Source organism: Chiloscyllium punctatum, chromosome 21, assembly GCF_047496795.1.
Source record: "Chiloscyllium punctatum isolate Juve2018m chromosome 21, sChiPun1.3, whole genome shotgun sequence".
Lineage (NCBI taxonomy): Eukaryota > Metazoa > Chordata > Chondrichthyes > Orectolobiformes > Hemiscylliidae > Chiloscyllium > Chiloscyllium punctatum.
The window spans coordinates 17,452,841-17,479,108 of record NC_092759.1 but is presented as its reverse complement, the minus strand read 5'-3'; the positions used below and the strand labels follow the sequence as shown (position 1 = coordinate 17,479,108).

At 42.1% G+C, this 26,268-nt stretch overlaps 1 protein-coding gene across 1 annotated transcript in view; it reads left to right on the top strand.

Moving 5' to 3' along the window:
- LOC140492613 (eukaryotic translation initiation factor 4E type 2-like) overlaps window positions 1-26,268 on the top strand; it is a 43,931-nt gene that overhangs the window by 2,127 nt on the left and 15,536 nt on the right. Inside the window, exons 2-3 of the mRNA XM_072591625.1 lie at window positions 13,406-13,520; window positions 18,336-18,470. Coding sequence (XP_072447726.1) covers window positions 13,406-13,520; window positions 18,336-18,470 — 250 coding nt within the window. The remainder of the gene's footprint in view (window positions 1-13,405; window positions 13,521-18,335; window positions 18,471-26,268) is intronic.

The following is a 26,268-nucleotide window of genomic DNA, read 5'->3' as shown; positions in this document are numbered from 1 at the left end:
ATGCTTGTATTCATTTTCCAAAGTGCAAGATCTCACATTTGCTCACATTGAATTTCATCAGCCATTTCCTGGACCACTCTCCCAAACTGTCTAGATCCTTCTGCAGCCTCCCCACTTCCTCAGTACTACCTGCCTGTCTACCTAACTTCGTATCATCGGCAAACTTCGCTCATTCTCTGCAGACAAGGATGCCCTGAGGCATGGTACATTGGGGAAACCGAGCAGAGGCTACGGCAGTGGATGAATGGGCACTGCACAACAATCAACAGACAGGAGTGCTCCCTCCCAGTTGAAGAACACTTCAGCGGTCCGGGACATTTGACCTTAGACTTTCAGGTGACCATCCTCCAAGGCAGACTTTGGAACAGGCAGCAGTGGAAAGTGGCCAAGCAGAGGCTGATAGCTAAATTCGGTACCCATAGGGATGGCCTCAACCAGGATCTTGGGTTCATGTCACACTACAGGTGACCCCATTGCACTATACACACACACACACACGGACTACAGGCACTCCTATACACACACTCCCGCAGGCACTCCTTTCCGCACACTCCCACACGCACCCTTTCACAGACCTAGACCCCTTTACACTCACACACACATACACTCTCTCACAGACACTCACAGCCCCACCACCACCACCCCCCACACACACCCATATGCACACATACACATATAAGCTTGTGGGGTGAATTTGTACTTGCAGAGTTACATTGTACTTTGCTCAAAAATTGCATGAATCCATATATGATTCTGTTAATTCATTTTTTAGATTAGAATCAGTCTAAACATTATGGCACAGACAGCAGCACAGAGAGGTACTAATACCCAATACATTATCTGGGCTGACACCAATAGTTAAAATTCTCTTGAGAATGTAACTTTTTTAAAAAAGTTTTGCAATTTACATATGAAAGAAGCGAAACTAACATGTTCATTCTAACAGATGAGAGACTTAACAAACAAGGTATTTTTCAATGTATAATTCAGTTACATCACACTATAAACTTTTGCTATAAATTCTGTGTCTTACAATTGTGTACTCCACAACCACCTGATGAAGGAGCAGCGCTCTGAAAGTTAGTGCTTCCAATTAAACCTGTTGGGCTATAACCTGGTGTTGTGTGATTTTTAACTTTGTACACCCAGTCCTACACTGGCATCTCCAAATCACAAATAGATAGATCAACATAAGTTTTAAAATTTGAGGGGTCCATTCAGAAGTCTAATAACAGCAAGGACAAAACTGTTATTGAATCTGTTGGTCCATGTATTTAAGCTTTTGTATCTTCTGCCTGACAGTAGTTGTTGGAAGAGATTATAATCAGGGTGGAAGTGGTTTTTGAATATGTTGACTGTCTTCCTGACGCAGCGAGAAGTATAGATGGAGTCACTGGGTGGAAGGTTAGCTTGTGCAATGAACCAGCCTGTGTTCACGACTCTCTGTAGTTTTTTTATGGTCCTGGGCAGAGCAGTGGCCATACCAAGCCGTGATGCAGTGGGAGGGAGAAGAGACAAGGGGCCAAGGGAGAGGCAGCAGAGGGAGGAGCGAGGGAGGGGGTGTCGAACGAAAGGGGAGAAGATGAGCAGGTGAGGGATGAGAAGGAATGGGTGAGGAGGAGGGAAGGTGAAGGAGAGGGGGGTAAGTGATCATATTGAAATATGCAAGAATCTGAGGAGACTTGACAGGGCAGATGAAAAGATGTCTCCCTGGTGTGAGACAAGAAGTAGGGGATACATTTTAAAAGTAAGCAGTCATGTATTTAGGATAGAGATGAGGACTTTTTTTTCTGTCTAGGAGTCACAAATCTTCCCCAGAAAGTGGTGGTGGCAACCAGCCTTTCAGAATCACAAAAGTCTTCTGGCACAGAAAAGAGACCATTCAGCTTGTCATGTCTGCAACAGCTCTTCAAATGAGCTTCATTATCTAGTGCTAATCTCTGTTATTTTCCTCCATATCCTTGCACCTTATTTCTGGTTAAATAATCATTCAATGTCCTGCTGAATGTCTCAATTCAATTTGACTCCACTGCAGTGATTGAAATCAGGTCATCCGGGTGGAACTCACAGAATTTAAGTTTCCTGATTGATGCTGTTGATCTGGTCCAATCAGGGAGCCTTGGCTGGCAAACGTAAACTAGTGTATCAGAAGTTATGTTTTCTCTGAGATACCTGGATCAGTGTCAAGGACTCTCCAAATGGAAATAAAGGGTGACTTGATGGGATACTCTGTGGAGTTATTTCATCCACCACAATTCCAGCCAGTACATTCTACACCCTATAAATTCAGAGTGAAAATGTTTTTGTCATATTACTGTTGCTTTTACAAATCACTTTAAATCTTTCCTCTCTTGATTGTGTTCATTTTACTAATGGAAACAGTTTTTTTCATTTCACTTAGTACATTTAAGCCAAAAGTAAGACCATAAGACACAGAAGCAGAAATTAGGCCACTCAGCCCATCATGGCTGATAAGTAGAAGATTCTTGACCACAAGATAGTCAGAGGGTGTTGTGTAGGGGATTATGTGTGGAAATATAGGTTTGACACTACAAGCAGATTAGCCTTGATCTGTTTGAATGGCAGAGCAGACTAGAGGGGCCAAATGGCCGCTCCAGTCTTCTTAAGTTTTATGTTCAAATGCAAGTTAATGAGTGATGTGCAGGTTCTGCCACATGCAGAAGAGATGGTGTTTGAAAGTTGAATAGATGGGTATTTTGGAAGTTTGTGATTTGTGCATGCCCTCCAACCTCTGGAATCTGGTCCTACACATTCCTACACATGTGATTGGTGGAAGATGTTCATCTTGCATCAGTCACCATCGTGTCTCCATCAGCTGCTGAACTTACTTGACTTCTTCCTGAATATTTGAGGACATAGCATTTAGGAGCAGGAGTAGGCCATTCAGATCTTTGATTCAGTCATCTGGTTGGGGCCAGAGACTGGTTCGGAGTAGAGCAGTTGTTTTAACAGTCTACAAGTATGTCACCAAGCAAGGCACCTGGGAATGGAAATAAGCCAGTATTAATAGGCTGCTCGACTTTAGCTTGCAACTTTGGGCAGCACTGTAGATGAATTTGTTTCCCCTCCTAAGCTTTGCAGTGTTAGGTAGTGGTAAAGGAATTTATGAGAATGATAAACATATTTTTGAAACCTTTAGCTAAAATCTCAACCTATTAATCTGAATAGGTATAAGTTTACATTTGAGCAGAACTTAATGAGTGATATATTGATGCCAGTATGTGTGCAGTTGTTGTTGTGTAGGGTGTAAACTTCAGTTCTTTTCCATTAACTTATCGTGTTGATCAAGCAAGTAAGTGATTGCATTATATCCTGTTTGAGTGTGGTTCGTTGTTAAATAGTTTGTCGGGAAGATGTCATTTGGTCCAGGTCAAAAAGTAAAGTGTATGATTTTATTGTCATTTGGCTCAGGCTAATGTAATCTTAGGCCAACAAATAAGAAAAGACAAATGTGACAGCCACTTCCTCTCAATCATATTATAATTGTACACTTCAACTCTGACCAACTGCATTCCACATCAGCAAAGTAGACATTTTTCCAGTTAGTATTTAAAGTTGGCAGTTTTTAAAAATTAGATATTGAATGTTTCTTTTCACAAATGAGTTTAATGTTCATTATCTGTTTTCTGATTACATACTTCTTTTCTCCAACATTGTGGTAGAGTTTATTTTAGTTATCATTCATCATTTTGGGGCTAAGCTCACAGACATCTCTCCACACTAACCTTCTTTGCTTGATGTACCTCAGGCTATTACGAAGCATCTACAGTGAAGAAGTCACATAAATGTCAGAAACAGGTGTTTTGTTTTGGCAGTACAACCAGACACTTGTCACACGCCACCATGATTCTGCATCTTCTTCAGCTTCAACAATTTATCCTGTTTACCCCACAAAACATAACATGATATTTGTCTCGGCCATTCCTTGTGGGAAAACATTCTATTATCCAGCAAGTCTTGGTCACAGTCTTATTTTAAATTTGTCATGATCCCTAGTTAGTGATTGTCCAACTTGATCACCCTCTCAAAACTCATTGTTGTGAAAGCCTACATTAAATCTCCCAGCAAATGCTACATAGTGGATATAGCCCTTGTAACCAGGGTCTCTGCTAACTATAGTTTTGTTTCCCTGATATTATCCTGGTGAACCTAAACTGTGTGTTGTCTATGGCTTTTAATCTACCTTCTGTAGTGGTGCATCAGAACTACAGATGGTACTGTAACTTTGGCCGAACAAAATATTTTGTAGATTTAGCATTAATTCTTTACTTTTGTACTCTATGCCCCAATTATAAAGATCAAAATGTCTTTAGATGTTTTATGACCTAATTAAACCTCACTCATGCTTTGAAGGAATGAAATATTTGAATCCCTACTGATTCTAGTGATCCAAGTATTTTGCTAGCTTCATCTGCATGTGAGATCTCATCTTTGCTGTGATATAGATTCACAGATGTCTGCAAATATTTCATATCTTACTCAATGCATTCCTTTCCTATGCAATTTGTGCCTGAAGCCTTAAAACCAAGCCTGCTGCTAACTTAGTGATAACTATCACTTTCAGCAGTGGTTCATGAGTAAGGGATAGGAATGTGAAGCCTTGTGATTTGAATGTTTGTAAAACCAATGTAGGTGAAAAGGGTGGAGAGATTCAATATTTCCATCCAGGGACCCTATGAGAAAACATGCATGTACACACATTGGGTGAAGATAGGATCAAGCATTGTTATGAAACTCCACATTGTCAAATACCTGTTTACCATACACACCCATGTTAGTTGAAAGATGCTTGATGAAAGAAAGTAGCCATGCGACATAATTGCACAAGGGAATGAATGCTTTATGGAAGAAAGCTAGCAGATCAGTCAGATTCAACACTAAGTCTCGGATATTAGTCTAGCATTGATTCTCATTATTGAGGTCGTAGAAGCAAATACAAGATTGTATCTTCAGATAAAAACAAAATACTGTATGTGCTGGCAATCTAAAGTTTTTTGATTTGATAAAGTGCTGCACAAAAGGTTAATACACAAGAGAAGACCTCATGGTGTTAGGGATAACTTATCTGCTTGGATAAAGGATTGGCTAATCAACACAAAGCAGAAAGTCAGGATAAAGATGTCGTTTTCTGGTTGGCACAACATAACAAGTGGGGTTCCACAGGGTTTGGCCCTGGCGCCACAATTATTTATAATCTATGTTAATGACTTGAATACAGCAGTGAAAGGTACTTTGTAATTATGCTAAAGTAGGTGGGCAAATAAGTTGAATTAAAGAAATAAGAAACTTACAAGTGGATATGGATAGGTTAGGTGAATAGGCCAAAATTTGGCAGATGGAGTTTAACATGGATAGGTATAAGGATATCCATTTTGGTCAGAAGAATAAAAAGGCGACTTTTCTGAATTGAGATCTTTAGACTACTTTTGTGCAGAGGAATCTGGTTTTCTCATCCATGAATTACTGAAAACTAGTATGCAGGTACCGCAGTTATTAGAATTTTGGCATATATCATTAAAGGAATAGAGTATAAAATCTCTTCAACTGTACAAACCATTAGATGGCATGGTGGCTCAGTGGTTAGCACTGCTGCCTCTCAGCACCAGGGTCCCAGGTTTGATTCCAGCCTCGGGCGACTGCCTGTGTGGAGTTTGCACATTCTCCCCGTGTCCGCGTGGGTTTCCTCCGGGTGCTCCCACATTTCTTCCCACATTCCAAAGATGTGCCGGTCAGGTGAATTGGCCATGCTAAATTGCCCATAGTATTAGGTGCATTAGTCAGAGGGAAATGGGTCTGGATGGGTTACTGTTCGGAGGGTCGGTGTGGACTGGTTGGGCGGAAGGGCCTGTTTCCACACTGTAGGGAATCTAATCTAATCATTAGTGAGACTACATCCAGAGTATTGTGTACAGTTTTGGTCCTCTTACTTGAGAAAGGATGTAGTTGCATTCAAGGTAGTTCAGGGAAGGTTCACTAGGTTGATTCCAGAGGTGAGGGGTTTCTCTTATGAAGAGAAATTGAGCAGTTTTGGCATGTACTCTCTGAAGGTTAGAAGAATGAGAGGAGACCTAATTGAGTAAGGGATAGGAATGTGAAGCCTTGGGATTTGAATGCTTGTAAAGCCAGTGTAGGTGAAAAGTAGATACTTCCTCTTGTGGGGACAAGCTAGAACAAGAGGTCATAATTTTAGGGTTTAGGGTAGTGGATTTGAATGACAAATGTAGGGACGTGAATATGTGTAATTCAGTACCTTAGAGTGTGATGGATGCTGGCACATTTGGCTAAATTTAAGGAGGAGATAGACAAATTTTGAATTAGTAACAAGTTAAAGGATCATGGGGAGCTGGCAGGAAGGTGGAGTTGTGGTCAAGCTAAGATCAGCCATGATCATATTGAATGGCAGAGTGGGTCAGTGGCTGAATTGCGTACTCCTGCTCCTTTTCCTTATCTTCAAACACAGAAAAGGCAGGAGAATCTCAGCAGATTCAGCATTATTTGTAGAGGTGAAAATAGAATTAATGTTTTGAGTCTAGTATGACTTCTTCAGAATTGAAAGGTATTGGGACTTTTTAATATACTTTTGACAGATGCAGAGGAGGAGCAAGGGAGCAGTTGATATAGAGGCCCAGTGCAAAAGACAAAAAGGTTGTTAATGGCGGTGAAAGACAAAAAGACATATAAAATGGTGTAAATTAGGATGTGAAGGGAAGGGAATGAGCAAAGTAAACAAGACACAAGCAAGACAAAGGAAAGTTCTGAAGAAGGGACATTGAACCTGATACGTTAACTCTACTTTCTGTCCACAGATGCTGCCAGACCTGCTGAGTTTTTCCAGCAATTTCTGTTTTTGTTTCAAGCAAAACAAGCCTGTGTAGAGTTGGGGGAATGTAAGAAAAATAGAGAAGAAACACAGTAAGGTCATCTTCTGAAGTTATGGAATTCAGTGTTGAGACCTTGAGGCTGTAAAGTGCCTAAGTGGAAAATGACATGTTGTTCCCTGAGTTTGTGTTCTGCTTCATTGGAACAGTGCATTTTTGCCAGAATGCATTCTTGCTGTCTTGCTAACATAGCAATGTACTCTGAGTGAAGGACTTCAACGTCCATTACCAAAAGTAGCTTGGTAGTGCCACCACTGACTGAGTGGGTCAAATCCTAAAGGTCTGTGGCAGGTAGTAAGGGAACTAATACAGGGGAGAAATGTACTTGACCTCACCAATCTACTTGTAAGAGATGTCTGGTGATGACAGTATCAGTAAGAGTGATTATGGCACAGTTGTTGTGGAAAAATAAGTTCCATTGAGTTGTGGTGCTGCCACCTCACTGCATCGGACAGACATCAAACAGACCTAGTAACTCAAAACTCAAATCCATGAGGCACTGGGCTGCCCACAACAGAAATGTATTCAGCCACATTTGTGAAGCCATGGGCTGGCATATTCGCAACACTTCCATTTCTATCATGTTGGAAGATGAATCCTGATTCAATGATGAGTGCAGGAGGCCATATCAGGAGCAGCATTAGACTTAGCTAAAAATGAGTGATTAACGTGGTGAATTTGCAACACTGGGCTACCTGTATTGCAAACAATGCGGGCAGCAAATATTATACATGGCTAAACAATTTGAAAACAGCAGATTAGATTAAAGCTCTGCACTTCTTCCACAGTTGAGAAGGGTGGTGGATAATTAACTGACTAACAGGAGGAGGCTGCACAAAGATTCCCATCCTTAACGATGGGAGAGCCAGTGCATCAGTACAAAAGGCCAGGCTGAAACATTGCGTTCAGCTTCAGCCAGAACTGCCAAGTGGATGACATATCTTGGGTCCTCCACATCATAAATCCCCGTTTGCAGTTAAATTGATTCACTCCCCTGTGTCATCAAGAAATGGCTGAAGGCATTGGATACTGCAAAAACTATTGTTAATGTTTTGTTAGTATTACTGAAGATGGGTGCTCCAGAACTAACTGACCTCTAACCAAGCAGTCCTAATACACCTACAAAACTGGCATCTATCCAATAATGTGAAACTTGCCCAGGTACGTCCTACAGACAAATGGCAGGACAAATCCAACTTGGCCATTTGCCTCCCTATCAATCTGCTCTGGAACATCAACAAAGTGAGAAAGGTGTCATTGACAGAGCTATCAAGCATCACTTAAAAAGAAATAAACTGCTTGCTGGCTTTTAGTTTGGATTCTATCAACGTCATTCAGCTCTTCACTTCATAACAGCCTTGGTCCAAGCATGGACAAAAGAACTGAACTCCAGAAGTGAGGTGAGAGTCACTGCCCTTGACATCAAGGTAACATTTGAGCATGTGAGACATCAAGGAGCTCCATTGGAGTCAATGGGAATCATTGGAATAGGAAACCTCTTTACTGGGGTTTTGGTCATACCCATTCCAAAGAAAGATGTTTTTGGTTGTCATTATCTCAGCCCCAGGACATCATTGCAGGAGTTCCTAAGGATACTCAGCAGTCTTAATATGCTTTGTTAGTTACCTTTCCTCCACCTCAGAAATAGTGATGCAACCTGAACATAATTATGCAACACTTAGCACCATTTATGATTTTTCAGATACTTAAGCATCTGAAATATTGTATGCCGTCGTGGTTACACCTGGATTATTGTATGCAGTTTGACCTCCTTAACTGAGGGACCGCAGCACAGGTCTATCAAGTTGATTCCTGAGATGGCAAAACTAACCAATGAGAAAGTGGTTGAGGCCTAAACATTGTGTTTTCAAAAAGGAGGTAAATATAGCTCTTGTGGTGAAAGCGATCAAAGTATTTGAAGGGCGGGCAGGATTTGGAGTATTGAGTTCAACGATCAGGCATGATCATATTGAATGGCGGGTCGAAGACTGCAGATGCTGGAGAGTCAGGGTTGAAAAACATAGTGCTGGAGAAAGCACAGCAGCTCAGGGAGCATCTGAGGAGCGGGAGAGTTAACGTTTCAGGCATAAGCCCTTCATCAGAAATGTAGAGGGGGAACGGGACTGAGAGATAAATAGGTGTGTGGGGGTGGGGCATATGGAAAGGTAGGTGGGATGGTGATAGGTGGATCCAGGTAGCAGGTGATTGTGATAGGTCGATGGGGAGGATGGAGCAGAAAGGTAGAAAGGGAGATGGACAGGTAGGTCAGGTCAAGAGGGCGGTGCTGAATTGGAGGATTGGATCTGGGATGAGGTGGGGGGAGATGGGGAGATTTGGAAACTTATGAAGTCCTGACATCATCAACGATCACAAGACTGTCCCCACTCCAGAGACAGTCTCCATCTCCACTCCCAACTCCAGCTCAACACCAGGCCCCAGCCCCAAGCCCTACCAGTTACTCACTAACCCCCTAGACCTCCCCCTCACTGAGGAAAAATGGTCAGACCTCAGGAAAGGTCTTAACTTCATCCCACTACACTACTACGTGTCAATGAATTCTATACGTGCTGCACTATTGAATTTTGCTTTCTCTGCCTTCGGGCTTACTTTTTTGATTGTGACTCTCACTCATCCTCCATAGAACCCTTCTACCACCTCCAATATTCTCCATCCTCCTGGGCACCATCCTGGCCTCTTACCCTCCCTCGACCTCTTTATCTCCAACTGCCGACACAATATTGACCACCTCAATCTGTCCACTCCTCTCACCCATCCAAACTTTCACCCTCGCAACACATAGCTCTCCACTCTCACTGCTCCAATCTCAACCTCACCATTAAACCAGCTGACAAGGGAGGCGCAGTGATAGCATAGAGCACCGACCTACTCATCACTGAAGCCAGATGTCAACTCACTGATACCTCTTTGTACCGCCCCCTCGACACGACCCCACCTCTCATCACCAAGCCATCATCTCACAGACTGTCCACAACCTCATCACCTCAGGGGATCTCCCATCTGCAGCCTCCAGCTTCATAGTTCCCCAACCCACATTATCTGGTTCTATTTCTTACCCTAAAATCCACAAACCTGACTGCCCCAGCTAACCGATTGTCTCCCCCTGCTCCTGCCCCACCAAACCCATCTCCTCACATCTCAACTCTGTCCTGTCCCCTTTGGTCCATGACCTCCCCACATACGTTCAGGACACCACCCAGGCGCTGCACCTCCTCGATGACTTTCGATTCCCCAGTACCCAACACCTCATCTTTGCCATGGACATCCAATCTCTATACACCTCCATTCCTTGTGACGAAGGCCTGAACGCTCTCTGTTTCTTCCACTCCCACTGACCCAACCAGTCCCCTCTCCACCAACATTCTCATTTGATTGCCGGAACTCTCAACAGCTTCTTCTTGGAATCCTCCCACTTCCTAAAGACAAGTAGGGTAGCCATGGGCAACCATATGGGCCTGAACTAACCCTGCCTTTTTGCAGGATACGTGAAACAGTCCCTCTTCTGTAGCTACACCGGCACCATCCCCCACCTTTTCCTCCGTTACTTTGATGATTGTATTAGAACCACCTCGTTCTCCCACAAGAAGTTTGAAAAGTACATCAACTTCACCAATATCTTCCACCCTGATCTCAAGCTCATACGGACCTTCTGTCCATCCCTCCCCTTCCTGGACTTCTCTGTCTCTGTCTCCAGCGACCTACTCAACATGGACATTGATTTCAAACCCACTGACTCCCATAGCTACCTTGAGTACACCTCCTCCCAACCCCCACTTCTCCCAATTCCTCCACCTCCACCATATCTGCTCCCAAGAGGAGCAATTCCACTGCAGGACATCTCAGGTGTCCTTTTATTTCAAGGACCACAATTTCCCCTCCCATGTGATCAACAATGCCCTGCATCACATCTCCTCCAGTTCCCGCACCTCCACCCTCAAACCCCACCCCCTCACCTTCACCCCACCAGTCTCCGGGTTCAGCGCATTATCCTCCACCATTTCCGTCACCTACAGTCACACCCCCCCCCCCACCAAAAATGTATTTCCCTCCCCACCCCATCTGCATTCCACAGAGACCATTCCCTTCACAACTCCCTCGTTAGGTTCACACTCGCCACTAACCCACCCTCCACTCCCAGCACTTTCTCCTGCCACTGCACAAAGTGCAAATCCTGCGCCCACACCTCCCCCTTCATCTCTATCCAAGGCCTAAAGGATCATTTTAAATCCAACGAAGATTTTCTTGTACATTCTCCCACCTCATTTACTGCATCAGTTGCTCTCGATGTGGTCTCCTCTACATCGGGAAGACCAAGCACCAACTCGTGGAATGGTTCAGGGACCATCTCTGGTCCGCACACACCATCCAACTCCACCATCCTGTGGCCAACCATTTCAACTCTCCCTCCTACTCCCCCAAGGACATGCAAATCCTGGGTCTCCTCTACCGCCAAATCAAAGCCACCTGCCAACTGGAGGAAGAGCACCTCATCTTTCTGTAACGACATGGTGGTAAATCCTTCTGCTAATTTAACCAAGCACACAGAAAAGCTCACCTTATCTCGTAACCTGTTAAAGTATAAGTGACAGAGAACTACTCAAATTCCACCATTTAAAGAAAAAATACCAAGTTTATTCTTTAATTCTAAAGTGAACCGTAAACACTAATTATTTACAACATAAGTCTCCTTTCTCTTAAAGGTTTGTTATCTACCTCCCACTCTATAACAATATACTGATCCTATAAAGCCCCAATTAGATTTATAGCAACTCAATTTTCAAAATCAGACAGTGGCTGTCGTCTCCGGTGTCAATCTTCCTCTGTTTGTAGATCTCCCTGGGTCATCTTTAGTCTTCTGCTACAAAAATGTTTCATAACAAAAAGGTACCTTTGACACAGAGTGTGGTGAATAGCAGTCTTTCAAATGGCAGATTGTGCTCCTCCTGGCTAACTGTCCAAAAAGCCTGCTTTTTATACCCCAAATATCAGATCGTTTCATTGGTTCAATGTTGTTAAAACAGTAAAATTCTAATTCGATTGGGTTTTAGTATCTTGGGGTATAATTTTAAACTGGTTGGTTAAATTCGAACTGCTGTGAAAACAACTGGTATCTAGGTTACAGCAAAATGTTACATCTTCCAATTTTCCAGAACACTCTGTAACATGACAGGTGCTTGCCAGCTTTCACTCTCTTAAAGATACAGTACATGCCTTCAACTTCATAACATTTTGCCTTAGGACCCTACAACTACAATCTCCCCACCTCATCCCAGGTCTAACCCTCCAACTCGGCACTGCCCTTGACCTGACCAATCTGTTCATCTTCCTTCCCACCTATCTGCTTCACTCTCCCCACTGACCTATCTCAATCACCTGCTACCTGGATCCACCTATCACAAACCCACCCAGCTTAGCCCCAGCACCCCTCCTCACCCCACTAGTTATCTGTCAGCCCCCTTCCCCCTCCACATTCCTGATGAAGGGCTTATGTCAGAAACATCGACTCTTCTGCTCCTCCGATGCTGTCTGACCTCTTGTGTTTTTCCAGCGCCACGCTTTTCAACCCGTATTGAATGATGGAGCATGCATGAATGGCCTAATCCTGTTTCCATCTTTTATGTTTTAATGTGAAGCAGTATTGATATACAGCAGGACCTGGACTATAAGCAGGCTTGGGCTGATAAGTGGCAAGTAACATTCATGCTGTACAAGTGCTAGGCAAAGACCATCTCCAACAAAAGACAGTTTAATCACTGCCCCATGGATGAATGGCATTACCATGGCATTAACATGGATAAATCTCCCACTCTTAAGATCCTGGGGGTTACCATTGACCAGAAACTGAACTGCACCAGCTGTACAAAGTCTGTGACTACAGCGCAGGTCAGAGCTTTTATAGCAAGTAACTCACAACCTATTCACTAGCCACATCTACAAGTTTTACATCAGAAGTGTGGCAGAACACTCTAATTACTTGGGTGGGGCAATTCAACAGCAATCAAGAAATGTGATACTATCCAGGAGAAAGCATCCAACTTGATTTCCATCCCATTCGGTACATGTACAGCGTGGCAAAAATGTGTACTGGAGACAAGATGCATTTTGACAACTCAACATGCTTTCCTCCATAGGATCTTTTCGAACCCCAACCCCTACACCTGGAAGGATATGGGCAGCAGATGGTTGGGAACACCACCACCTGCAAGTTCTCCTCTGACAAGCTTAATATCCTGACTTAAAAATGAATCACCATTCCTTTTCTGTTGCTGGGTAAAAATCCTGGAACTCCCTTCCTGCGAGCACTGTGGGTGTCCTTGAGTCCCAAAGACCGTAGCGATCAAAAGGTCAGTTCACCACCATTCACCACTTTCTCCAGGCCCCAGCCAGCAATGCTGATATCCCATGAACAAACAATTCTCACAGTGTTTCACACAAATGTTATCGAACAAGATGTGCTAATGAACCTTGTGTATGTTCTATCTTTGCAGCCTGAAAGATGATGATAGTGGAGACCATGAACATAGTGAAGACAGTGAATTATTGAAAGAGAAGGAAACGGAAGTGTGTGATCAAGAAAAGATTCAAAGCACAGCCAAACGAAAGGTGAGCATTGACATTTTCTCACGCACCTTAAAACTAGAATTGTTACTTTAATATTTGTAGAATGCAGTGAAATTATTATTTACCAACTGGCAAAGGGTACGGAGCAGGTAGTGCCAAATCCTGTGTGTAGTTTTGAAATATGTAGAACCAAATTGATATCACATTGATTTATATCTGTAATTCTACAGCTATCAAGTCATCTAGGAGATTATAATGTATCCAGTGTTAACTCCTGACATTGCAGACATACCTCCCAAGTAAACAACTTGAGTCATGAAATCAGATAGCACAGAAACAGACTCTTTGGTGCAACTCATCCATGCTGACCAGCTTTCCCAAACTAATCTCGTCCGATTTGCCTGCATTTGGTCCATATCACTCTAAATCTTTTCTATTTATGTACTGTCCAAATGTCTTTTAAATGTTGTAACTGTACCTGCATCAACCACTTTCTCCAGCAGTTCATTCCATATACGCACCACTCTCTGCATGAAGAGGTTGTCCCTCAGATCCCTTTTAAATCTTTCCCCTCCCACTTTAAACCTATACCCTCTAGCTTTGAACTCCCCTACCCTCGGGAAAAGACCTTTGCTATTCACTTTATCTCTGCCCCTCATGATTTTCTAAACCCAGCAACAGGTCACCCCTAAACCTCCTAGGTTCCAGGGGTAAAAAAAGTACCAGCCTACCCAGCCTCTCTTTATAACTCAAACCTTCCGTCAGGTAATATTCTTATAAATCTTTTCTGCACTCTTTCCAATATCCTTCATATTAGCAGGGTGATAAAGAACTGCATGTGCTTGTATCATCCATGCAAATCTTGTTTGCACCTTTCTAGTGCTTCTAAATTATTGTTGTAATATAGAGAGTAAAACATTCTTGCAAGAACAATAAGACTAACTAAGTTTAATGTGACCGTTGCATCTTTATATTCCAGTAGAAATTAACCCAAGTATCTTTTTGTTTTTATTAATGACTTGATTTAATGTACTTACAATACTGAAATCACCAATAGTAGTATCATAGGTTCCTTTTGCTCCCTGTTCCAGTTTGTTTCTTATTATCCTCATAATGTGCGATCCCTTCATCTTTTACTTGCCCATATTAAAGTTTGTGACAAACGTTTGAACAGAAAAAAATGTTTTGTGAGTTTGCTTATGTTATTTCAGGTAGTGTTGCTGCTCTTGAGTTGGTCACTCCCTCGCTGTCTGTGGTCAATGCAATGCTGGTTCTTGAACATAGATCAAACATAGATCAGAGCACTGAACACCCAAAATTAGCTTGAGATACTGATCAGAGGCCAACTGCTGCCCCAAAGGAAAGTATGCAAGGCAAACTAGTTTGTCCTGCTCTTGGATCTCTTATCCAGAGTGTAGGTGGTAGTATAGGATCCCTGAAATACAACAAAAAGTAGAGGACAGAGGCATTTAAACAGGCACCTGTGCAGACCCAGTATCCAGCTCCCCAAGCCCAAGCAACTTACAGTTAATTTTATAGATTCAAAGTAATTGCAAGGGAACAAGAAGCAACTTAGTCTCCTTATCTGAGGAAGCTGCTATGGCTATTGAGGGAGTGCAAAGAAGGTCAACCAGACTGATCCATGATATGATGGCACTGACGTAGGGGGAGAGACTGGATCAATTAAGACTAGATTGGCTGCAGTTTAGAAGAATGCTGGGAGGGGAGTGTGTGGAATCTCCTAGAAATCTATAAGATTCTAACAGGATTGGACAGGGTAGATGCAGGAAAGATGTTTTCAATGACCAGGGACTACAGATTCTAGGGGTCACAGAGAGGACAGAGATGAGGAGAAATTTCTTCACCCTGGAAATTGAAGCCAAACATTGAAGACTTTCAAGGAATATGTCAATATAGTTCTTAGTTTTAAAGGGACCAAAGTATATGGGGAGAAAGTAGGAACAGGACAATGAGTTGGTTTTCAGCCATAATCATGCTGAATGGCAGAACAGTTTCAAAGGGCAGAATGACCTACTCCTGCTCCTGTATTCAGTGCTTCTATGTAACATAAAGGGAAAAACTGGCACTGCCTGAAAGTGTGCTGAAAGCAGTGGTATTATCGCTGGACTGTTAATCTACAGACATAAGTGATGCTCTGGGGACTCAGGTTCAAATCTTGCCATGGCAAATGATGGAAATTGAATTAAATAAAATCTGGAATTAAGAGTATGTTAATGACCATGAATCCATTCTCAATTGTTGGAAAAATGCTCAAAATTCCAATTGTTGGAAAAAGCCTTTTTTTTTTAAAAGACTGTCATCCTTACCTGGTGACTCCAGACTGACCGGTCACTTAACTGCTCTTTGGGCAATAAGTACTGACCTGGCCAGAGACACCCTCATCACATGAATGAATAAAAAAGAACTCTCACTGATAACGTTCAAAAGAGAATTAAATCCTTTGTATAATACAGCACTGAAGCAGCAATGTGGACTACTGAGTCCACTTGTCTTTCTTGAGAGTAACTTCAAAAATAAGGATGTTGTTAAACTTGGGAGGGTGCAGAAAAAAATTACAAAGATGTTTCCAGGACTGGAGTGTTTGAGCTAGAGGGAGAGGCTGAATAGGCTGGAGGTATTTTCCCTGGAGTGTTGCGGGATGAAGGGTGACCTTGTGGAGGTTTATAAAATTGTGAGGACCGTGAATAGGGTGAATAGCCAAAGTCTTTTTTTTTCTATGGTGGGGGAGTCCAAAACTAAAGGGCAGAGGTTTAAGGTGAGGGGAAAGATTTGAAAAGAACCTGAGGGGTAACTTTTACACACAGAGGATAATGAGTATATGGACTGAATTTCCAGAGGAAATGACGGAGGCTGGTACAATTACAACATTTAAAAGACATCTGGATGATTGCATGAAAAGGAAGGATTTTGAGGGATATGTGCCAAACGCTGGCAAATGGGACTGGATTAGATTGGAATGCCTGGTTGGTGCAGATGAGTTAGACCGACGAGTCTGTTTCTGTGCTGTATGAATCTATGACTCAGTCTGATCCATCTCTGTGTTCTGTAATAACTTTGAAAAGGGAATTAGTGGAAAACACTGAAGGAGACTGTCAAGCTTTTTTTTAAAGAACAATCCACTAATAGTCCCACTCCTCTGGTCTTTTCTCATATTCATGCAGTTGTTTTTGGCTTCTACATATTTATCCAATTTCCTTTTGTTTAGAAGCTACAATTGAGTCATTTTCCATCACTCTATTACCTAAATCCTACCCATTGTATAAAAGTGTCATTCTCTCACCGTCACTTCTTGTTCTGCTAAGCATGTTAAATTTTTCTCTTTTGTTTATCCACCTTTCAGCCATTGGAAATAGTAAATAAAGAAAAACCGTCTAAACTCTTCATGATTTCAAACACCTCTATATTATCCTGTTTAATCCCTCCTGCTTTAAGGAGAACTCTAAATTATCCAGTCTATCCATATAACTGTAATGTCTCATTTCCAGAACCATCTGCCAAGTTTCCTGTATACTGTCTCTGAAACTTTCATGTACTTTCTAATGTGTGGTGACCAGAACTAAACATAATACTCAATCTGGAACTGAGCTAATATTTTACATAGGACTTGTAAAATGTCCTCACTTTTGGTTCTCTCTGTGTAGTAATTGGAACCAGGTTGATCACAGTGACTACAAGAGTGTTGATTGGGGTATTCACCTGGGCCAATCAGGAAAGCCCTGGCTAACCAATATGAGTAGGAGATTTTGAATCTCCTCAGTTCTGGTGACTGACTCCAAGCTGGCTAGCCACAGCCAGTGTACTGTGCACAAGTGAATAAAGGGTGACTTAATGACGTGATACTGACCTCTGTGCAGTTATTTCACAATGCCATACTTATAAACAGTATGATCATACAAGCTTTATTAACTCCATTGTTAACCTTACCTGCTACTTCAAAGATTAGGCACAAAGAATCCAGGATCCATATATTCTCATATTCCCTTTAAAACAGAGAAGACACAAGACAACTTAAGTAGTACAATGTTCCAACCAAAATGCATCAAACCCAATGGAAGAAAACATTTAGGATTATAGGGAAAGAGCTGGGGAAATTGACTGATTGGTAGCTCTTTAAAAGAGCCAACATGAGCACAACGGGCAAATGGTCGTCATTTGTTCTCTGTCTTTCTGTGTTTCTTATTCATTGTTTTATCTTGTTTCATGTTTTTGGAACACGGCCAAGATGCTTGCTTCATTGGCAGTTGAAACAATCAAAGATATAATCATCTGCTAATACCTGGGGAGGTGATCGTCTACTAGTATTATCACTAGACCAATAATCCAGTGACTTCGGTAATGTCTTGGGAACCAGGATTCGAATCCTGCTACGGCAGATGATGGAATTTGAATTAATTTTTTTTACTAAATCTAGAATTAAGAGGCTGATGATGACCATGAATCCATTGTCAACTGCTGGAAAAACCGATTTCTTCTCTAATGTCCTTTAGGAAAGGAAACTGCCAGCACCACACTCTCGACTCTAATTTCCTGCATCTGCAGTCCTCACTTTCGCCTAACTGCCATCCTTACCTGGTCGGGCCTCCTGTGACTCCAGACTCTCAGCAATGTGGTTGACTCTTAAACTAGGAAAGGACAATAAATGCCGGTCATGAATGAGTTTTTTTTAAATCTGCAGTTTGAGATGTATACATACTAATGTGAATGTGGATTTAAATTGTATACAGGCCCAGAGAGTTCAGTGATTCACAATTAAAGTCTAAAATTATGAGAACTGTGAGGAAAGGAAGTTAAGTTTAAAGCACTGTTGATTAATTTTATTGATTGTGGTTTATACAGGCAGTGACACCTGGAGCTGGTGAACACCCTCTACAATATAACTATACCTTCTGGTACTCCAGGCGCACACCAAGCAGGCCAGCCAACACTCAGAGCTACGAACAGAACATTAAACAGATTGGAACAGTTGCGTCGGTAAGTAAGCTATTGAATCATGGAAAAGTAGAATTGTATTCATTATAAATTCAATATAACAATGACATCCACCATGTGGAAAATATTAAAAGCTTTATTATTAAGGATGTTATAGCAGGGCGTTTTGATAAATTTAAGTAATCAAGCAGAGCCAACATGGTTTTGTCAAAGAGAAATCATATTTACCTAATTTATTGAAGTTCATTGAACTTGTGCTATGGATAAAGGGGGACCAGTGAAACGTACTGTACTTAGATTTTCAGAGGAATTTAATAAGCTGCCACATCAGAGGTTATTGCGGAAAATAACAGCTCATTGTGTTGGAGGTAATGTATTGGCATGGATAGATGGATAGATATTGGCTTGCAAACAGGTAACAATGCGTCAGAATAAATGGGTCTTTTTTAGGCTGGTTGGATATCACAAGTGGTGTGCCACAGGGATAGTGCTGGATTCGCAACTCTTTACAATTCATAGAAATGAATTCATAGAAGGACAGAAAGAATGGGAGCTAAATTTGTTGATGACACAAAGGTAGGTAGAAAATTGTGTTGTGAAGAGGACATAAGGAACATTCAAAGTGATAGAGATGGGTTAAGAGAGTGTCCAATAATCTGATAAGTGGAATGCAATGTGGGAAAGTGTGAATTTGTCCATTTTGGCAGAAAAAAAAAGCATATCTGAATGGTGAGAGGTTGCAGAACTCTGAGATGCAGAGAGATCTGGGTGTCCTAATACACAAATCACTGAAGGTTAGTATGCAGGTACAGCAAGTAATCAGGAATGTTATGTTTTTGATACAAGGGGGTTTAAATGCAAGAATAGGGAAATTATGCTTAAATCATATGGGGCATTGATGAGACTATATGTGGACTACTGTGTGCAGTACTGGTCACCGTTCCGAAGGAAGGATGTTAATGTATTGGAAGCAGTTCTAAGAAGTTTATTAGACTAATAGCTAGAATAAGCAGATTGTCTTATGAGGAAAGGGCAGACAGACAATGGAGTTTATCGAGTCAGTGATGATTAGACCCCAATTAAGGCAGATGAAACACTTTTTCTTGTAGAATGTTGAGAGTCTTTGGGATTCCCTTCCTCAAAAGGCATTGGGTGCAGAATCTATAAATATTTTTATCAATGAAATGAAAAACTATCAGCAATGTGCAGGAATGTAGAGCTGAAGTTAAAAATTGGATCAGCCGTGATCTTATTAATGGTGGAGCAGGCTTGAAGGGCCAAGTACCTACTCTTGTTCCCTACTCATTTTATTAGTAACAGGAAGAGAGTATCATCATACTCATCTGTAGTAAATTGTGTGACAAATTGTGCCAAATCTGATGACATATGGTTAAATTCTGGATTTGATTTTGAGACACTTAATCAGTAACATGTCTTTGAACTTAAGCAAATAGCTCGTATTGACTGAAGGAAGCAGAGTTCTCCTGTCAGTCAAAAAATTTAACTCTTATTGAGACTAACATGTCATAATCTATACTTTAACAAAACTCTAATATGCCACAGCTCCTAGTCTGGTATACTTGGGTAGCAGTGAGCTAATGGTTGAATTGCCTCCTTGCAACCACGTATTGAACCATAATAGCCTCCTCCGAAAGTCCCCAGCATCACAGAAGCCAGTCTTCAGCCAATTTGCTCCACGTAATATCAAGAAACCACAGGAGGCTCTGGATACTGCTAAGGTTGTAACACCATTTCAGTAATGGTACTATAGATGTGCTTCAGAGCTCACTGCACCCCTAGCCAAGCTATTCCAGCTACAATATTTGTATTTACCCAACAATGTGGAAAATTGCCCAGGTATACTCTGTACACACAATGTTGAAGAAAATCTCTAGAGGCAGACTTTGAGCATTAACCAGTTTATTACACGATGCATCATGGAGAGACCATCATCCTCAGTATAGCTCATCAGAACTCCGAAGTACAGCAGAAAGTTACAAGATTACTTGTACAGAAAAACAAGACAGGGCTGAAACACGGGCTGACCATTAATTACAAAGTGTCAGGATAGTCCGAGGAGGTACTGAATCAGGGGTCAGCTCTCAGGGTCAGCCCTAAAAGATTCTATACATTCTATATGTAAATAGGACTGAAAGTTTTCACCTAACATGCTGTTTACAGAGATCTGTGACAAGTGCAGGACGGATGTCCTTAATTAGAGGAACAACCCACATTGGCAATATATTGTAGTGAGAAAGAGAAGCTAATTAACAAGAGGAAGCATGGTTGAACAATTAAGTGACACACACCAACAATGCATCACAGTGAGAAAGGATCTAAGCTATGTGTGAGACAGCCTCTTACAGCAACATGCCAAGTACTATTCTTCAGCAGGGTGAGGTGACCTCCAGCAAAATAGTTCCTTAACCAAGACAGAAGACACAACCAAGAAAATGGCATCCACAGTCCCTCCTTTTTCTTTTCTTAGTCAAAGAAGCAGGTCAGGATTTTCAACAAAAAAGGGAATGTATCCAGAGCCAGTGAGATTGTCCAGAGGGGGAGGCTCAGAATCGGACGGCTAGACCTCAGAATCTGAGGTGTCAGCACTGTTAGGGGCTGGGAGTCCAGACTCAGTGCCAGTGCAGGGGTTCGCTGCGAGGGGGATTTTGACCAGCCAGGCTGATGATGTGATGGAGGGTAGCAGCAGTGAGCCATAGCGCACACAACCCTGTTTAATGAAACTAACAAGGACCACGAAAAGTACAAAAAGACAACAGCAAGAACAATAAGCCCTTGTAGGAGGGCGCTGCCCCAAGACTCGAGCGATGAGCCCACCCATCTTCACAAGAGCCATCAGGAGCAAGGTTCCCTCTAAGACGGTGCTCTCTTTCATCAAGTTCCATTCATCCATTCAAGTCTTCCGCTGATTTTGACCACTGTGCAGGTGGAAACTCACAAGACACGGGCCTTCCCACCTCGGCTTCAATTTTACCCGGTGCCAATTCTTAGGCTTGGCATACCTGTGGCTGTAAACTTTGAAGAGCTTTGGTTAAGTTATGCAGGTATTTCCCACTTGTCCACCACTATTGTGACAATATTCTCAGTCGTTGGGGTGGTTCTGATTCATTTACTATATACATTTACTATTATTAGACAATATTCGTAACAATGTACTTGAGATAATTCTATAAAATCAAGTTATAGGCAAGTGAAAGGGCCCACCAAGCAAGGGTCCTGCCAGGAATGGGTTGTTCAGTACATCACTAATATTTACAGGTTTTTGTAAGGCTCGTTCTAATTACTGGATTAAGTGATCTGCAGTCATAACTGCGTATAGGGCCTAGGAGTGGCATTATACACCTGAATTGTCCTTCGAACATATTGATCTAATTGGATGGGTTTCTCCTTGCGGTCAGGGGTTTGGTTCATTAACATTACTCTGCTTTCCAAGACAACCCCTGTTTACAGATGGATCAGGCCACTCACCCCCATGATATCGACAATGATACCAGTTACCAATACTGGACCCTTCATCTTTAGAGTAAGGGGAGGTTTATAATAAGGGGGTGTGCTGGGGACTTTCAGGAGATGTTAGAGGCTCAGTGAGTATCCTGGAATAATCATCCTCATCCTTATCAATGTCATCCCAAACCTTAAATAATATTGGTATGCCAGACGTAGGCTCAGGATGCTACCCCCCCCCCTTCTTTTTTACACTTACCATTGTATAGCCTACTTCCATTGCTAATTGGATGTACAATACTCAATTGTTTTAATGATTTGGAGATGCCGGTGTTGTTTTAAGGGATGGTCCAGGTGAACATTAATCAATGCAGCCATGTTTTCAACTAATCATGAGACAAAGACACAGATCACTGACGATGTGTAAAGGTACAAAAACTAAGTGATCTTGCCAATTAATCCAGATTATGTAACTCTGGACTAATACAAATGGTTTTAAAATATTGACTAATATAACCATATTGTTAATGAGAGATTAAAACTGAATAAGTGACTAATGCATTTCACAGTTAATTAATAAGAACAAACAGATTCTAAAATCACACAAATGACTCAAAGCTGCTTGGTGTTGCAGACATGAAATTGTATCATTTATGTTCTATTACGTGCATATCGCACTCAATTTATTAAATCACAAGTTTCCTCTTTTTGAGTATGAGTTCTGTTTGGAGGCTTCAATATAAATGGAAATCAATTATTTAAAACCCAAATTTACAATATAAAATGTGCACAGTTTCTAACCCTGTAATCCAATATAATCACCTGGTTCTAGTCTCTCAATTTAATCCCAGGTTTGGTTCCTTAAGTGGTTCTGATCAGTCATTGCTCATTTATAGTGTTATAGGGTGTGAAATGACTGTAGCTGCATTAATCAGGTCTTCTGTACTCACATGATAACAAAATGCTTCTTATGCACAAATGATGACTTAATCCAAAGACCCAGATATGAACAACAGCACCTTAACTTTTGTTACATGATTTTTTTCCTCACAAAATAGTGTTGAAGTGGAACTTCAACTCTCAGTGAGAAAGGGAAACTGATAAAGAATAAAGCTACGACTTGCACTCCGTACATACAAATGAGGTGCAGCAGTCTCAAAATTATGTGGAAACAAACGAGTCTGAAAGTTCACTGTAATTCCTCCATTTAATGAGCAAATGTTAAAGTCTGAGGCGATTGCCCTTAATGTTAGGTTTAGATTATTTTTAAGAAATAAGCAGACACCTATTTTCATCCTGGAACAGAATCATTCCGCACTCAAGGCCAGGGTACAGTGCTACTGCTTTTACTGCCTTTAGTCAATCCTTTAATTAGTCCGACACCTAGGGGTGATAGGGGTGAAACTGATCTTTGGCAGTAACATGGAATTATGGAGGGTTGAGAGCAGGTTTATACTGGTGTCAAATGGTGCAAACAAATCTAAGGAAAAGGCATTTTTTTAGATTGTAATGTTGTCTTATGCCATAGTAAACTGATTTGAATTTCATGAAAACATAAAAATATGACTAGTTAGCAATTGATCGTACTGACCTCATGGTCTATAAGAAGAACATTACCAGATCTCGAGCTCCAGGGAACAAAGCATAAACATTCAGTCACCAACAAACAAGTGTGCATTCAAACCAGACCACAAAGAGTTAACCACTCTGCAAGCTTCCGTGACTCAGAGCTGAGAGGATCTCTCTCTCTCTCTCTCTCTCTCTGGCAATGTTTCCCTATTCCAGTTTTTAGTTTCTGTTGATTTTTTTGTTTGTAAGGGTAATGAAACATTCACATTTCAGAACAGTCAAAATTAAGGAGTTTCAATTCGAACAATATTTTCAAGCCAAGTTGTCCGTGCCTCTGCATTAGTCCATGACCCAGGGGAAATAGTAGGCTAAATTCATTAAAGTCTGGACATCCTGAGACAAGCAACTATAAATACTGCAGTTTTGTACAAGCCAATTAAAAATGTTGGGCACGAGAGTGGATCAGGGGTGTTAGATTAGATTAGCTTACCTACAGCGTGGAAACAGGCCCTTCGGCCCAACAAGTCCTCACCAACCCGCTGAAGCGCAACCCACCCATACTCATTCCCCTACATTTACCCCTTCACCTAACGCTACGGGCAATTTAGCGTGGCCAATCCACCTAATCTGCAAATTTTTGGATTGTGGGAGGAAACTGGAGCACCCGGAGGAAACCCACGCAGTCACAGGGAGAATGTGCAAACTCCACACAGAGAGTCGCCTGAGGCGGGAATTGAACCCAGGTCTCTGGCACTGTGAGGCAGCAGTGCTAACCACTGTGCCACCGTGCTGCCCATGAAACATGCCCTGGATCTCGGAGTGGGTCCAGGGCTTGTCAGGTGGAGTTTCACCCATCATAAGCCTGGGGCAAGCAAGTTCTTTATTACCAATCTCTGTAAATTGTGAGATGCTTTCACCAACATGTGCTGTCCGGAGATTAGGACCCTGTTGAGTACTTGCACTAGTAACTTGTGGTTAAGAAGAGCAAACTGTAGCATATTTCTAACAGCATTCTGTCCCTGGTCAGCTTTCCTCCTCGTTTGGGAAATGACAACAGCAGCAATCCTATTTGGGATGGTAATTTTGGGGGACTTAGGGGAATAGGGCGCCAGTATGGTAGGAGGGTTTTGAAAGAGTTCCCAGGATGCTGACTGCGATGCAACTGGAGGGGCTGATGGCTCTTAGCCACTTTCTTAAAATCAACAAGGGAATCTCCTACCATAAGTATTGCATTTCGCATGTTTACCGTGGCGTTTCAGCGTCCCCTCTGAAGGGACAAAAGTTGGGGGGGGGTTCAACCTGCCCAGCAGGACAAGATTGCCTTGTCCCCGGGGCTGGCACTTCGGTCTTGCTTGTAAAATGATTCGATCCCATCCTCACCTCCCAAGTCCCATATGCGCAACAGTCACATACAGGCAAATGAATAAGACACAAACAAAGACAAACAGCAAAACAAACCAACAAGACAAAACACTGGCACCAGGGTCAGTTCCTCAAGGTCTCCCCAAGGCCAGCAATCAACCGAGTTTGCAATTCTAAACATTTAGATGTGTCCACCTTCCGTCTTGCCTCAGGAGATTAGTCTGCAGGCTCAGGTCAGGAGTTTGCAAGTTAAGAAATTTAGAGAGGCTATCTGTCCATCTTCCATTTTACCTCGGGGGATCAGCTTGCACGCTCAGGTCATGATTAAACACTTACGTGAATGTGCTAATTTAAAGCGATCTTTCCAGTCTTCTGCCTCGCCTCAGGGGATCGGTCTGCAGGCTCAGGTCAGGATCACGCACTTAACCAGTTGTAGGAATCTTGATTAGCCCCACACAATACTCACATTTACTCATACACCAAATTAAGTATTGAATGCACTAATTCAGGTCCGCGCAAGACCCCATAATGAAGGGGATCCAGCCGGCTAATGCCAGTTGTTGAAGTAAATCTCTATAGGCAGACCTTGAGCATTAACCATCATTGGGAGACTACTGTCCTAAGTATGGCTCGGCAGAACTCTGAAGTACCGAAAGTTACAAGATTATATAAAAAGCAAGACAGGGCTGAAACACAGGCTGATCATTAATTAAAAAGTGTCAGGATAGTCCGAGGAGGTACCGAATCAGGGGTCAGCCGTAAAAGATGCTACACAGTCTACAAGTAAACAGGACTGACAGTTATCACCTAACATGCTGTTTACAGACATCTGTAACAATTCCAGGACAGATATCCTTAATTAGAGGAACAACACACATTTGCAATATATCGTAGAGAAAGAGAAGCTAAGCTACACACACCAACAGTACACCACAGTGAGAAAGTGTCTAAGCTATGTGTGAGACAGCCTCTTACAGCGACATGCCAAGTACTATTTTTCAGCAAGGTGAGGGGACCTCCAGCAAAATGTTCCTGAACCGGGATGTAAGGCATGACCAAGAAAATGGCTTCCACAAACAAGGCAGGATAAATCTAACCCAGGCAGTTTCCAAACCATCATCTACTCTTGATCATCAGTAAAGTGATGGGAGGTGGCATCAACAGTGCTAAGAAGCAGCATTTGTTTAGCAATAACCTGCTCACTGACAGTCAGTTTATGATCAGCCAGGGCCACTCAGCTCCTGACCCCATTACAGCATTAGTTTGAATATGGAAAAGAGGACTGAATTTCAGAGGTGAGTAAGAGTGACTGCCCTTGAGATCAAGCTGTACTTGACCAGATGTGGCTTTAAGGAACCCAAGCAAAATTTGAATCAATGGGAATTGAAGGGGAGTGTTGCTCTGCTGGTTGGAGTTGCACCTAGCACATCTGATCTGCTTATACTGC